General features: G+C 38.6%; 1 protein-coding gene across 4 annotated transcripts in view; it reads left to right on the forward strand.

Moving 5' to 3' along the window:
- Positions 1-15,275, forward strand: part of CNTN4 (contactin 4) — a gene marked incomplete at both ends in the record, with an annotated part of 493,058 nt that overhangs the window by 350,498 nt on the left and 127,285 nt on the right. For all 4 annotated transcript variants that reach the window (XM_082664454.1, XM_082664456.1, XM_082664455.1 and 1 more), the window contains one exon: positions 1,277-1,427. In XM_082664454.1, coding sequence (XP_082520580.1) covers positions 1,277-1,427 — 151 coding nt within the window. The remainder of the gene's footprint in view (positions 1-1,276; positions 1,428-15,275) is intronic.

The raw sequence follows: 15,275 nt of genomic DNA on the forward strand, positions 1-15,275 counted from the left end.
CAAGGAGCACAGATTGAAGTATCAATTGCCTGCTAGATTCATTTATTTACTTTAATCTTCACGTAGTAAAACCAGCCCCATGTGTACATTGCATCACCCCAGTAAAAAGTAACCTTTCCATCTTTCTTTCTTTCTAGACACTGAAAGTATTTCCATGACAAAAGCACTTAATAAAGGTTTACCTTGCTTCTGCTGAAGCCTGCTTTTATTTTTTTAAATCACCAGCTTACAGTTTGGGTACGTTTAAAAAAACTGACCCCCGTCCTCCCCACCTACATACATACACACTCACTACCTGTCCTCTTTCAAGTAATTTGTGGTTAGCATTTAAATTTCACATTCAGCATGGTACTAAATCTTAAATTCCATCAGGTCAAATGGCAGTGAGTTTGGGATTTTAAATATGATAAAATTAAGATTCCAGGAGATGAATCTGTGCTCACAACATATCCTAAAACATGTTAATTCAACTAATGCAGAAGAAAATAGAGCTTTTTCAGAAAGGCCCCTTCTATATTTCTGTAAGGATACAGATGTATATCTTTTGTTTTAGGAAAGAAAGAATTATTTAATGTTACATCCCCATAACTACATATTTGGTGTCAACATGAATGAATTTTTAGAATACTGGTAGTGAGGATAGAATCGAGTTTTGTAAGAGTAAGTCACAATTTATCCAGCAAGAACCAAGCACTGCATTGGGCAGTAGTAGTGGAAAGCTGAACAAAGTCGTTGATTTTAAGGAGAAGCTTTACAGATGGTGATGCTATAGACATTCCAGCACATCTTCTGATGGAGACATGCACAGAGTGCTATGGAAAAGAGCAGAGGTGGTAACTGTCAATGAAGGGAAGGTTTAGTCTACACAATCAGAAAAATACCTTATGGGTTTTTGTTTTGTCTCTCCTTTTTGCTTCCCTTAAATTTTTAAATTTATCTTCATTTGAACATGGAATAATTTTTTTTAAAGAATCACTCAGTAAGGTGATAGAATGTTCTATATTTTGATCTTCCCGTTGGAGTATACCAAATGCATCAAGCTGTGTGCACTTACAACTGGTATATTTTACCATATACAAATTACAGCTCAACTTTCCATAATCTATCAAAACATCCAGTGCTACTCCCTTTACTTCAGAAAAAAATGTAGCATCCTCCCTTTGATGCCCAAGACAGCAATAAGTCCATTACAGAAAGAAAAAAGCTATAAAGAATGATCTAGTGGTTTTTTTCTTCCATAATAATTAATTATTCTATTTTCTATATTCTCTTCCAGCTGTGGGCCCAGATTTTTCAAGAACCCTCTTAAAAAGAGTAACGCTTGTCAAAGTGGGAGGTGAAGTTGTCATTGAGTGTAAGCCGAAAGCCTCTCCGAAACCTGTCTACACCTGGAAGAAAGGAAGAGACGTATTAAGAGAAAATGAAAGGTATTATCTTGAAGTAATTTTAATATTTGATTAACCTGCAATAATTTATAGGTCTGTTATTAATAGTCCTAGAGGGAAGAATTTACTCTCTGCTCTTCGTGAATTAACTGTTAATCAAAGAACTGAAGCTTTGGAAAAGGGTGGTAAATTAGTTGGTCTTTATAATCCTTCTTGATATTAAGATTCTAGAAAGCCCTTTCTGCACAAAGAGGTCACATGGTCCCTCTTGAAGGCTGTTGGAGCTGCCCAAAGATGAGCAACTAGAAATAATCTTTCTTAATTTTAGCCTAAAATTTATTTGTAGGTTTGCCCACTTTTCTCCATCCTACCTCCTTTTCGTATAAACAAGTAAATCCAGTTCTTCTTTGCGATGACAACCCCTTCAGATAGTTGGCAGTGGCTAGTATGTCTCTTGTTAGTCTCTCCTTTTTTGGAGCTAAATGTCTCTAATTCCAAAACTCATTCTCAAATAGGATGGTTTTGATCATTTTAATCATGTCTTTGTGAAACAGAGTTCCAAAAAGAAACTTTTTTTGAAAAGTTTTTTTTTTTTTTTCTTTCTGATATCTAAACTCGTCACCCGTGTTTCCTATTGTAAGGGAATTACGTTTAGAAGCCATGTTGTTTATACAGTGTAATTACAGGGGTTGTTGGGGTTTTAGGTCACATTGTGACAGATGGCAGGTATCTCTTAAGACCTTTTCTTGGCCATCACCTCCATAAAATATATCCCCCACCCCTTTCCGTAATCTACTCAATCTGTTGGAAAATGATAATTGCACATGAGTCCATGTCCCACATCAGATCACATATACCAGCTCTATACATAACGATTTTCATGGATGCTAAAGGTCAAGTACTCAAAGATGCAATTGGGGAAGGCTGTAAAAATGTGTATGTATCAACTTTATACCTGTACACCTTTGGATTTGCATATGCAAAGTAGATCATTGCACTGATGATATTGTCCTTATTAATGATTTTTGCCAACAAACCTGATATGGTTTATAGATGGTGTATTCACATATATTAAATCTGTAATATACATCTCTCTCTGATTTCTGTCATATCAAGAAAGCAGTATAGTTTACAAATTATTGGCATGGCATTTAAATCTGGAGCCAAAGTTGGAACTTGAGAGCACAGTTTCTTATTTTATGTACCACATGTATTGCTTAGATTAAGACTGAATTTTTCAAGTTTTAATATAACCATGATATGAAGAAAACAGTTTTTTTAATAATATGAATAAGAGACAGACATGTCAAAAACCTTGAATGAATGAAGCTCGAGCAACATGGTAGATCAAAATCCAGGAGAGGCAAATAAGCTTTGCCACTGTCACAAGCAGCCTGCAGTGTTTTAAAACAAAAGGAAATTTCCCATCCACACTGCACGCGCACCAGGGGTCTGCTGGGGGCTTTGCTGCCTTCTAAAGTATAGGCTGGTAGAATAGCACTCTCTGGAACATTCGAATTGCAGAAGGAAGAGAGGGTGGCTAACCATGCATGGGCTCTTAAAGCTTCTGCCCAGAAGTGAAACACTTCTTTTTCACTCATGTTTCAATGGCCAAAACAAGTCACATGGCTTTGCCCAAATTCAACCCAGCAGGGAAATACAGTCTTACTATGTGCCTAGAAGAAAAGGGACAGCCTAACATTTTGAACAGTATTAATGATTGTTTACCACTGCTATAACTTAATCATTGCTATAAGTTGATTAAATTAACTATGGGAAAATGATATATCAATATCAAGAATTATTTTTAATAAATGAATTTAATTGACTGTTTCTACCACTTAGCTTACCACAAAGCTTATCTCTCTCCAATTTTTGTTTTTTCTTCTGACTTGATTAATGGGGTTCAAATATTGCTTCAACATTTATGTGGCGCTAAAGATATCTTTAAAGCGAGGGAACTCCCCATCATCACTCAAGTCTTAGTATTTATCACCTCCACCTCCAGTGTCACCAGGCATGACCCAAACTATCAGTATTAGCACTTTTTCTCTTCATGGGTGCTGTGTTCTCACAGTTTTATTTCTCCCTGCTACCCCGCTCAAAATATATTAAACAGGTAGGTTGATTTCCCTAATGTAAATGAATCCAAAAGCTGGCCAGGTGTAACTTAAAGGGGAATGGTGGGGACTTCAGTGTGTGCCCCGTCCAAGGGAGACACCTGCCACTCAATTCTAGCATATTTTTGCCACCAAATGGACATGCAGGTCCGTTGCCTCCCCACCATCTCATTTTTCAAGGGAAACTAGAAATAAGGAATTTAATTTGAACTATCTTAATTTTTAATCATCAGCACCTTTTTAAAATTTTAATGTTAGTACAATATGGTCCACACATCCATGGATCAAGTTTACTCCATGGGCTGCTGGTTTTTAAGTTACGAGAAAGACATAATCTCAGCTGAACATCCTGTAATTTCTGAAAAGTGTAAAAAATAAGAAAGATATTACCATTATTTTCTCATTGGCAGAGAAGAAATTCCACCATTTTCCTCTATTTTTTTCTGATAAAGGAGAAGCATAATTAAGTGGATAAGTGAACAAAAGCAATCATATGCAGAATTCAGAAGTGAAAAATTTTAGAATTCCTATTTTAGAAAAGGATTGACATTGTTAGAACAACACAAAAGGAAAAATTCTTTGACTGTGTCCAGTGTTGAGTAATACTTTCTAATATACTGACTTGTTAGCCCTAATTCTTTTTTTTTTTTTTACATCTTTATTGGAGTATAATTGCTTTACAATGGTGTGTTAGTTTCTGCTTTATAACAAACAAAGTGAATCAGTTATACATATACATATGTTCCCATATCTCTTCCCTCTTGCGTCTCCCTCACTCCCACCCTCCCTATCCCACCCCTCTAGGTGGTCAGAAAGCACCAGCTGATCTCCCTGTGCTATGCGGCTGCTTCCCACTAGCTATCTATTTTACATTTGGTAGTGTATATATGTCCATGCCACGCTCTCGCTTTGTCACAGCTTACCCTTCCCCCTCCCCATATCCTCAAGCCCATGCTCTAGTAGGTCTGTGTCTTTATTCCTGTCTTACCCCTAGGTTCTTCATGACATTTTTTTCTCTTAAATTCCATATATATGTGTTAGCATACAGTATTTGTCTTTCTCTTTCTGACTAACTTCACTCTGTATGACAGACTCTAGGTCCATCCACCTCATTACAAATAGCTCCATTTCGTTTCTTTTTATGGCTGAGTAATATTCCATTGTATATATGTGCCACATCTTCATCCATTCATCCGATGATGGGCACTTAGGTTGTTTCCATTTCCTGGCTATTGTAAATAGAGCTGCAATGAACATTTTGGTACATGAGTCTTTTTGAATTATGATTTTCTCAGGGTATATGCCCAGTAGTGGGATTGCTGGGTCATATGGTAGTGCTATTTGTAGTTTTATAAGGAACTTCCATACTGTTCTCCATAGTGGCTGTACCAATTCACATTCCCACCAGCAGTGCAAGAGTTTTCCCTTTCCTCCACACCCTCTCCAGCATTTATTGTTTCTAGATTTTTTGAAGATGGCCATTCTGACTGGTGTGAGATGATATCTCATTGTAGTTTTGATTTGCATTTCTCTAATGATTAATAATGTTGAGCATTCTTTCATGTGTTTGTTGGCATCTGTATATCTTCTTTGGAGAAATGTTTATTTAGGTCTTCTGCCCATTTTTGGATTGGGTTGTTTGTTTTTTTTGTTATTGAGCTGCATGACCTGCTTATAAATTTTGGAGATTAATCCTTTGTCAGTTGCTTCATTTGCAAATATTTTCTCCCATTCTGAGGGTTGTCTTTTGGTCTTGTTTATGGTTTCCTTTGCTGTGCAAAAGCTTTGAAGCTTCATTAGGTCCCATTTGTTTATTTTTGTTTTTATTTCCATTTGTCTAGGAGGTCGGTCAAAAAGTATCTTGCTGTGATTTAAGTCATAGAGTGTTCTGCCTATGTTTTCCTCTAAGAGTTTGATGGTTTCTGGCCTTACATATAGGTCTTTAATCCATTTTGAGCTTATTTTTGTGTATGGTGTTAGGGAGTGATCTAATCTCATACCTTTACATGTACCTGTTCAGTTTTCCCAGCACCACTTATTGAAGAGGCTGTCGTTTCTCCACTGTACATTCCTGCCTCCTTTATCAAACATAAGGTGACCATATGTGTGTGGGTTTATCTCTGGGCTTTCTATCCTGTTCCATTGATCTATATTTCTGTTTTTGTGGCAATACCTTACTGTCTTGATTACTGTAGCTTTGTAGTATAGTCTGAAGTCAGGGAGCCTGATTCCTCCAGCTCCGTTTTTCGTTCTCAAAATTGTTTTGGCTATTCGGGGTCTTTTGTGTTTCCATACAAATTGTGAAATTTTTTGTTCTAGTCCTGTGAAAAATGCCAGTGGTAGTTTGATAAGGATTGCATAGAATCTGTAGATTGCTTTGGGTAGTAGAGTCATTTTCACAATGTTGATTCTTCCAATCCAAGAACATGGTATATCTCTCCATCTATTTGTATCATCTTTAATTTCTTTCATCAGTGTCTTATAATTTTCTGGATACAGGTCTTTTGTCTTCTTAGGTAGGTTTATTCCTAGATATTTTATTCTTTTTGTTGCAGTGGTAAATGGGACGGTTTTCTTGATTTCACTTTCAGATTTTTCATCATTAGTATATAGGAATGCCAGAGATTTCTGTGCATTAATTTTGTATCCTGCTACTTTACCAAATTCATTGATTAGCTCTAGCAGTTTTCTGGTAGCATCTTTAGGATTCTCTATGTATAGTATCATGTCATTTGCAAACAGTGACAGCTTTACTTCTTCTTTTCCGATTTGGATTCCTTTTGTTTCCTTTTCTTCTCTGATTGCTGTGGCTAAAAATTCCAAAACTGTGTTGAGTAAGAGTGGTGAGAGTGGGCAACCTTGTCTTGTTCCTGATCTTAGTGGAAATACTTTCAGTATTACACCAATGAGGACGATGTTGCCTGTGGGTTTGTCATATATGGCCTTTATTATGTTGAGGAAAGTTCCCTCTATGCCTACTTTCTGCAGGGTTTTTATCATAAATGGGTGTTGAATTTTGTCAAAAGCTTTCTCTGCATCTATTGAGATGATCATATGGTTTTTCTCCTTCAATTTGTTAATATGGTGTATCACATTGATTGATTTGCATATATTGAAGAATCCTTGCATTCTTGGAATAAACCCCACCTGATCATGGTGTACAATCCTTGTAATGTGCTGTTGGATTCTGTTTGCTAATATTTTGTTGAGGATTTTTGCATCTATGTTCATCAGTGATATTGGCCTGTAGTTTTCTTTCTTTGTGACCTCCTTGTCTGGTTTTGGTATCAGGGTGATGGTGACCTCGAAGAATGAGTTTGGGAATGTTCCTCCCTCTGCTATATTTTGGAAGAGTTTGAGAAGGATAGGTGTTAGCTCTTCGCTAAATGTTTGATAGAATTCGCCTGTGAAGCCATCTGGTCCTGGGCTTTTGTTTGTTGGAAGAGTTTTAATCACAGTTTCAATTTCAGTGCTTGTGATTGGTCTGTTCATATTTTCTATTTCTTCCTGATTCAGTCTTGGCAGGTTGTGCATTTCTAAGAATTTGTCCATTTCTTCCAGGTTGTCCATTTTACTGGCATAGAGTTGCTTGTAGTAATCTCTCATGATCTTTTGTATTTCTGCAGTGTCAGTTGTTACTTCTCCTTTTTCATTTCTAATTCTATTGATTTGAGTCTTCTCCCTTTTTTTCCTTGACGAGTCTGGCTAATGGTTTATCAATTTTGTTTATCTTCTCAAGGAACCAGCTTTTAGTTTTATTGATCTTTGCTATCGTTTCCATCATTTCTTTTTCATTTATTTCTGATCTGATTTTTATGATTTCTTTCCTTCTGCTAACTTTGGGGGTTTTTTGTTCTTCTTTCTCTAATTGCTTTAGGTGCAAGGTTAGGTTGTTTATTTGAGATGTTTCCTGTTTCTTAAGGTAGGATTCTATTGCTATAAACTTCCCTCTTAGAACTGCTTTTCCTGCATCCCATAGGTTTTGAGTCGTCGTGTCTCCATTGTCATTTGTTTCTAGGTATTTTTTGATTTCCTCTTTGATTTCTTCAGTGATCACTTCGTTATAAAGTAGTGTATTGTTTAGCCTCCATGTGTTTGTATTTTCACAGATCTTTTCCTGTAATTGATATCTAGTCTCATAGTGTTGTGGTCAGAAAAGATACTTGATAAAATTTCAATTTTCTTAAATTTACCAAGGCTTGATTTGTGACCCAAGATATGATCTATCCTGGAGGATGTTCCATGAGCACTTGAGAAAAATGTGTATTCTGTTGTTTTTGCATGGAATGTCCTATAAATATCAATTAAGTCATCTTGTTTAATGTATCATTTAAAGCTTGTGTTCCCTTATTTATTTTCATTTTGGATGATCTGTCCATTGGTGAAAGTGGGGTGTTAAAGGCCCCTACTATGAATGTGTTACTGTCGATTTCCCATTTTATGGCTGTTAGTATTTGCCTTATGTATTGAGGTGCTCCTATGTTGGGTGCATAAATATTTACAATTCTTATATCTTCTTGGATCGATCCCTTGCTCATTATGGAGTGTCCTTCTTTGTCTCTTCTAATAGTCTTTATTTTAAAGTCTATTTTGTCTGATATGAGAATTGCTACTCCAGCTTTCTTTTGGTTTCCATTTGCATGGAATATCTTTTTCCATCCCCTTACTTTCAGTCTGTATGTGTCTCTAGGTCTGAAGTGGGTCTCTTGTAGACAGCATATATATGGGTCTTGTTTTTGTATCCATTCAGCCAATCTGTGTCTTTTGGTGGGAGCATTTAGTCCATTTACATTTAAGGTAATTATCGATATGTATGTTCCTATTCCCATTTTCTTAATTGTTTTGGGTTCGTTATTGTAGGTCTTTTCCTTCTTTTGTGTTTCTTGCCTAGAGAAGTTCCTTTAGCATTTGTTGTAAAGCTGGTTTAGTGGTGCTGAACTCTCTCGGCTTTTGCTTGTCTGTAAAGGTTTTAATTTCTCCATCAAATCTGAATGAGATCCTTGCTGGGTAGAGTAATCTTGGTTGCAGGTTTTTCTCCTTCAACACTTTCAATATGTCCTGCCACTCCCTTCTGGCTTGCAGAGTTTCTGCTGAAAGATCAGCTGTTAACCTTATGGGGATTCCCTTGTGTGTTATTTTTCCCTTGCTGCTTTTAATATGTTTTCTTTGTATTTAATTTTTGACAGTTTGATTAATATGTGTCTTGGCGTATTTCTCCTTGGATTTATCCTGTATGGGACTCTCTGTGCTTCCTGGACTTGATTAACTATTTCCTTTCCCATATTAGGGAAGTTTTCAACTATAATCTCTTCAAATATTTTCTCAGTCCCTTTCTTTTTCTCTTCTTCTTCTGGAACCCCTATAATCGAATGTTAGTGCGTTTAATGTTGTCCCAGAGGTCTCTGAGACTGTCCTCAGTTCTTTTCATTCTTTTTTCCTTATTCTGCTCTGCAGTAGTTATTTCCACTATTTTATCTTCCAGGTCACTTATCCGTTCTTCTGCCTCAGTTATTCTGCCATTGATCCCATCTAGAATATTTTTAATTTCATTTATTGTGTTGTTTATCATTGTTTGTTTCATCTTTAGTTCTTCTAGGTCCTTGTTAAATGTTTCTTGCATTTTGTCTATTCTATTTCCAAGATTTTGGATCATCTTTACTATCATTATTCTGAATTCTTTTTTGGGTAGACTACCTATTTCCTCTTCATTTGTTAGGTCTGGTGGGTTTTTATCTTGCTCCTTCATCTGCTGTGTATTTTCCTGTCTTCTCATTTTGCGTATCTTACTGTGTTTGGCGTCTCCTTTTTGCAGGCTGCAGGTTCGTAGTTTCTGTTGTTTTTGGTGTCTGTCCCCAGTGGCTAAAGTTGGTTCAGTGGGTTGTGTAGGCTTCCTGTTGGAGGGGACTAGTGCCTGTGTTCTGATGGATGAGGTTGGATCTTGTCTTTCTGGTGGGCAGGTCCACGTCTGGTGGTGTGTTTTGGGGTGTCTGTGAACTTATTATGATTTTAGGCAGCCTCTGTACTAATGGGTGGGGTTCTGTTCCTGTCTTGCTAGTTGTTTGGCATAGGGTGTCCAGCACTGTAGCTTGCTGGTCATTGAGTGAAGCTGGGTGCTGGTGTTGAGATGGAGATCTCTGGGAGATTTTTACCATTTGATACTGTGCTGAGCTGGGAGGTCTCTAGTGGACCAGTGTCCTGAAGTTGTCTCTCCCACCTCAGAGGCACAGCACTGACTCCTGGCTGCAGCTCCAAGAGCCTTTCATCCACACGGCTCTTTTTCATATTCTTTTCCATTATGGTTTATCACAGGATATTGAATATAGTTCCCTGTGCTGTACAGTAGGACCTTGCTGTTTATCTATCCTGTATGTAATAGATTGCATCTTCTAATCCCAAACTCCCAATCCATACTTCCCCCACTCTCCCCTCCCCCTTGGCAACCACAAGTCTGTTCTCTATGTCTGTGAGTCTGTTTTTGTTTCATAGATATGTTGATTTGTATTATATTTTTAGATTTCACATATAAGTGATATCATATGGTATTTGTCTTTCTCTTTCTGACTTACTTCACTTAGTATAATAATCTCTAGGTCCATCCTTGTTGCTGCAAATGGCATTATTTCATTCTTTTTTTATGGCTGATTAGTATTCCATTGTATATATGTACCATGTCTTCTTTATCCATTCGTCTGTCAACGGACATTTAGGTTGTTTCCATGTCTTGGCTATTTATTGTAAATAGTGCTGCTATGAACATAGGGGGTGCATGTATCTTTTCGAATTATAGTTTTGTCTGGGTGTATGCCCAGGAGTGGGATTGCTGGATCATATAGCAACTCTATTTTTTGTTTTTTTTTGTTTGTTTGTTTTTGTTTTTTTTGCGCTACTCAGGCCTCTCACTGTTGTGGCCTCTCCCGTTGCAGAGCACAGGCTCCGGACGCACAGGCTCAGCGGCCATGGCTCACGGGCCCAGCTGCTCCGTGTCATGTGGGATCTTCCCACACCCGGGCACGAACTTGTGTCCCCTGCATTGGCAGGCAGACTCTCAACCACTGCGCCACCAAGGAAGCCCTATTTTTGGTTTTTTGAGGAACTTCCATAATGTTTTTCGTAGTGGCTGCACCAATTTACATTCCTAACAGTGCAAGAGGGTTCCCTTTTCTCCACACTCTCTCCAACATTTGTTACTTGTAGACTTTTTAGTGATGGCCTTTAACATTTGAATAAAAGATTATTCATCTCGATTACAAAATATCAATATAAACCAAGTTTCGGTGGAACAAAATTTGTGATCAAGCACCACTTTTTATTAATGTTCTCCCTAGAGCTTATGTTTTGACTTTGCCAAATGCTACTTAAGTGAGTTTTAATTTCAAATTGAACTATCAGCTGCCTACAAATGAGTTTACAATAAAAGTATAAGAAGCAATATTTTTAAATGTTTACATTTTGATCTTATATGGTGGTATTATAGTTATCTCAGTGGGTATAGATTCAAAAGTACTGATTTAATGTTAACATGTGAGCAATTTTTAAAATATGTTTGTATGTCCTTACTTTGGTTTTTCAAGGCTTTAGAAATTTAAATCAGATTTACACTGGCCTTATCTATATTAAACCAATCATCTAAATGAAAGACTGAATCTTCAGTTTTTATAGCTTTGCTGTTGTGTAGGCAGAATAGCCATAAACATAAATCATTTCTTGTTTTCTTGTATATTTATCCAACAATAGGAGTGTAGGCAATAGCAGACATTTAAAACAGGGATGACTTGTCACAAAGGTGCAAGTACTTTACTTCTCAGGAGAGGCCTCTAGATGCCACCAAGGCAGTGGCATCATTTGGATTAATTGAGCAGTTAAGCCAACTAACTGAATAAAGTTGATAATTTTGTTTACTTTTAGTTTCTAGACAGAAGGCACTTGAGGCAGATGAGGTTGAAGTTGATCTATTACAAACAAAAACATCAAAATATAGAAATAACAGAACCATTAATAAACACCTAGGCTCCTAGAATTATAGGGAGCCATTAAACCAACCTGGATGGACTGTTGATTGCAAGTGACAGAAACTCAGCTCTGAGCTGGCTTCAGTACAAAAGGGAATTCATTGGCTCCGTGTTTGAGAAGACCAGGGATGGGCTGTGACTTGAGGTGTGACCGGGTTCAGGTGCTTACACGGTGACATCAGGAATGGATGGCTCTCTTCATCTCTCACCAGTGCCTTGCTCTTTGTTGGCTCCATTTTCTGATGGGTTGTCCTCTCCTGGCGGTAGGATGCCTGCCAGCAGCACCATGCTTGCCCTGTCTTCTAACAGTTCCAGAATAGGTGTTCGTGAAATTGAATAAACCTGCCTTGGTCAGTGATCTTCCCTGAACCAGTAACATTCAAGGGGGTGTGATGCACTGATTAGAAGCACATGATCGTGTGCTTATCCTAATCTAAGCTACGAGGCCCTTGGAGAAGCGCCCCCTCAGACCTCATGGACTGAGAATGGGACAGGGGTTTCTCCAAAGAAATGTAGGGTCCTACAACCAGAAAAAGAATAAATGGATGCTAGGCAGGCACTAATGTCAAATTCCTACTCTAGTCATGGAGCCTAGCCTCCATTCCAGGACAGGGATCCCCACAATGGCTGGACCCTCACCTTCCCTGGTTACATCTAAGATGGAGACCTAACTAATTGTTAGATTATTTCTTTATAACCCATAGCCTTGTAATTTCCACTCTGAAGTTATACTAAACAATCTAATTCTTTTCCATCACCCCTCTTCCCCTTATATTCTAACAAGCTATTCTCAAGTCCTCTTTCAATTCTTTTCCAAGCCCAAATGTCCCTGATCATCTTCATATGACATTATTTGGCATCCTCTCACTGTCTTAAGCATTTCTTTCAATGTCTTTCTGAAAGCCAGAATTACATCTGCCGTTCGGAATTAAAAGAGTATTAATAAGGGAATAAATATCTTTCTTTATCTCTGCAGCAAACAATGACAATTGCTGTTCTATTATGTCCCTAAAGAGGAAAAATTATCTTCAGTGAGCTTAGATTAGTAAGGCAGGTGAGTGTACATCATAGAAAGACCACTCCCTCCCAGTGATAATTTTTAAAAATTAACTTAGTGCTTAAAGGGGTAAATCTAGCTGTCTGAAAAATGCACTTAGAGAAAATATTTTATTTCTCACTGAAGCTGAAGAAATGAGTGAAATGTTACTCTAATTAACAGTGTGTGAATAATGATTTCTTATTCTTACTCATCCTTGAGAATTTCTCTGCTTCCTTTTAGACATTAGGCTAATACATTGTATCAAGCTAATGTATAATAACTAAGTAGAGACATGCTGCTGAATGTTTCCGAAAAGAATCTGAAACTTACAGCCTGCATGTCATAGGCATGGTTTCAGAACATCAGCAGGGCTATTTTGTCAAACTAGCCAACACAAATTTTGATCAACGAACGAAATATTCATTGGATGCTTGCCACATGCTAAGCCCTTTGCTTGGCACTGAGGACAGAGAGAAAGCGGAGACATAAACCCAGCCCTCAAGATGCTCTTAGAGGACTTCCCTGCTGGCGCAGTGGTTAAGAAGCAACCTGGCAATGCAGGGGACACAGGTTCGAGCCCTAGTCTGGGAAGATCCTACATGCCACGGAGCAACTAACCCCGTGCGTCACAACTACTGAGGCTGCCCTCTAGAGCCCCAAGCCACAACTACTGAGCTTGCGTGCCACAACGACTGAAGCCCACGCGCCTAGAGCCCATGCTCTGCAACAAGAGAAGCCTGCGCACCACAACGAAGAGTAGCCCCACTCGTCACAACTAGAGAAAGCCCGCGTGCAGCAACAGAGACCCAACACAGCCAGAAATAAATAAATAAATTTATTTTTAAAAAAGATGCTCTTAGAACAGTGCAGGGGGCCCAGTAGCAAAATAGCAATATGTTTTTCAATAATCCTAGGGCGTATGTTATAAAGGTGATATATTAAGATGGAGCATTGGAAAAGGTAGGTCAACAATAGATTGTGGAAGCCTTGAATTTTATGTCTGTAGAGTTTAGACTTGAACTCTGGGAGAGAATTGAAGGATTTTATGCAAGGGAGTGCAGAGTCATACACGTGCTGCAGAAAGGTTGCTCTGCCTGTGACATGGAGAAAGAATCAGAGTAGAACAAGATTTGGCAGGTACAGAGACCAGTTGCAGGCAGTAGGCTGGGACAGAAATCAAAAGGACTTCAATGATGTCAGTCTTCTGAGAGTATAGGAGAGAAGACAGATAGATGAGCTATTAAAGAGTAGCATTTAAATTTAAGCAGAAAGATTTTTGAAAGAAGGAAGCAAGGTTCCTCTTGAGCTAAAGTCACGTGTTCCTTCTGGAGGTTCTAGGGGAGACTCGGTGTCTGGCTTTCTAGAGGTCACCTGCATTCCTTGGCGCATGGCGTAGCGCTAACAAAGTCAAGTGCAGTCCAGTTGACTTCTCACAACACAGCACTTCAACCTCCTCTTCTGCCTCTCTCTTCTACTTTGAAGGACCATCACGGTGTGTTTTGTCCAATTCTGTAACGGTAGCATCTAGGACAATGCCTGGTACAGAGTAAGTTTTCAGTGAATGAATGTCTAACAGGAACTATGGGTCTGAGTTCAGGAGAGTAAAGACAGAGACCTAGATGTCACCAGTAGATAATAAGCCATGGAGTGGAGAAGTGAATCCAGAGAGAGTTTTGTAGAATGAGAACACCTGTGAATCAAAGGAGGGAACCTTGAGGAACGGCCACATGCAAAGAATGGGTGGAAGCAGAGCCCACTGGAAGGACTGGAGTGGGAATTCAGAGACGTGGGGGAACAAGCAGGAGAGCATAGTAAACAGAAACTAAGGGAGCAGAAAGTTTCAAGAAGGAGCAAGCGCTTGGTGCTTCCAAGCGGTCCGACAAAATAATGGCTCAAAGATGAGTGCTGGACCTAGGAACCTTAACATCACCTTGGGCGAGCACATTGAGGCCACAGTGGACACATTCTGAAGACAATAAAATGGTATAATTATCCATATTCTTAGGCATTCCTTCCCAGACTGAAATATATGTTTATGTTTGCCTGACCCCCCACGGTATAATCAGAGCAAGTCTAACATCCTATGAGACTGTTCAACCCAAATAGGAGTAAAATGCATGTGTCTTGTCTAGAGACATTGAAGTCTTCATCCAAGGTGAAATTAGATCATGGCTCTAATTTGCCTCTCTTCCCAAAGGCCTTTGGAAGAGTTGAAATGCATGTAAAACGTGGAGGAAAATCCCAACACAGGGCAGCAAAACTCCATGTTGTCTATAAGGTATGAAACTCTGGTCTGAAGACACTGGCAGTCTGGGAGGCAGAGCAAATGTGATGGCAGGTATTTGCCCAGAAGGCTGATGCAATCCTTGCATGGAAAGGGAAGTTTATTGCTTCAGGCGTTCTGTTTCCCTTCTGGAGGCAGTGTGTCTATATATGTGCTCTTAATGAGAAACCTGCCCTCAGGATATCTCTTACAGGGGCTGCAGAGGCATACAGCTCTGTTATTAGGAATTCTGCCCTGGGGAACAATTATGTTATTGCAATAATTAGAGGCACTTCATCTCCGTAATAATGGAAATCCTGTCTTGGAGGCAAAACATCATCAAAGCAATTTGAGCATCATTGCTCTAGGTAGAATCTGTTGCCCTGCTTATTGGCAGTACTATATCATTTAAATTTTGCATGTGTAGTCATGGAAATAGGCAGAGCTTATCCTGCTCTC

The sequence above is a fragment of the Grampus griseus genome, assembly GCF_964374135.1.
Source record: "Grampus griseus genome assembly, chromosome: 10".
Classification (NCBI taxonomy): Eukaryota; Metazoa; Chordata; class Mammalia; order Artiodactyla; family Delphinidae; genus Grampus; species Grampus griseus.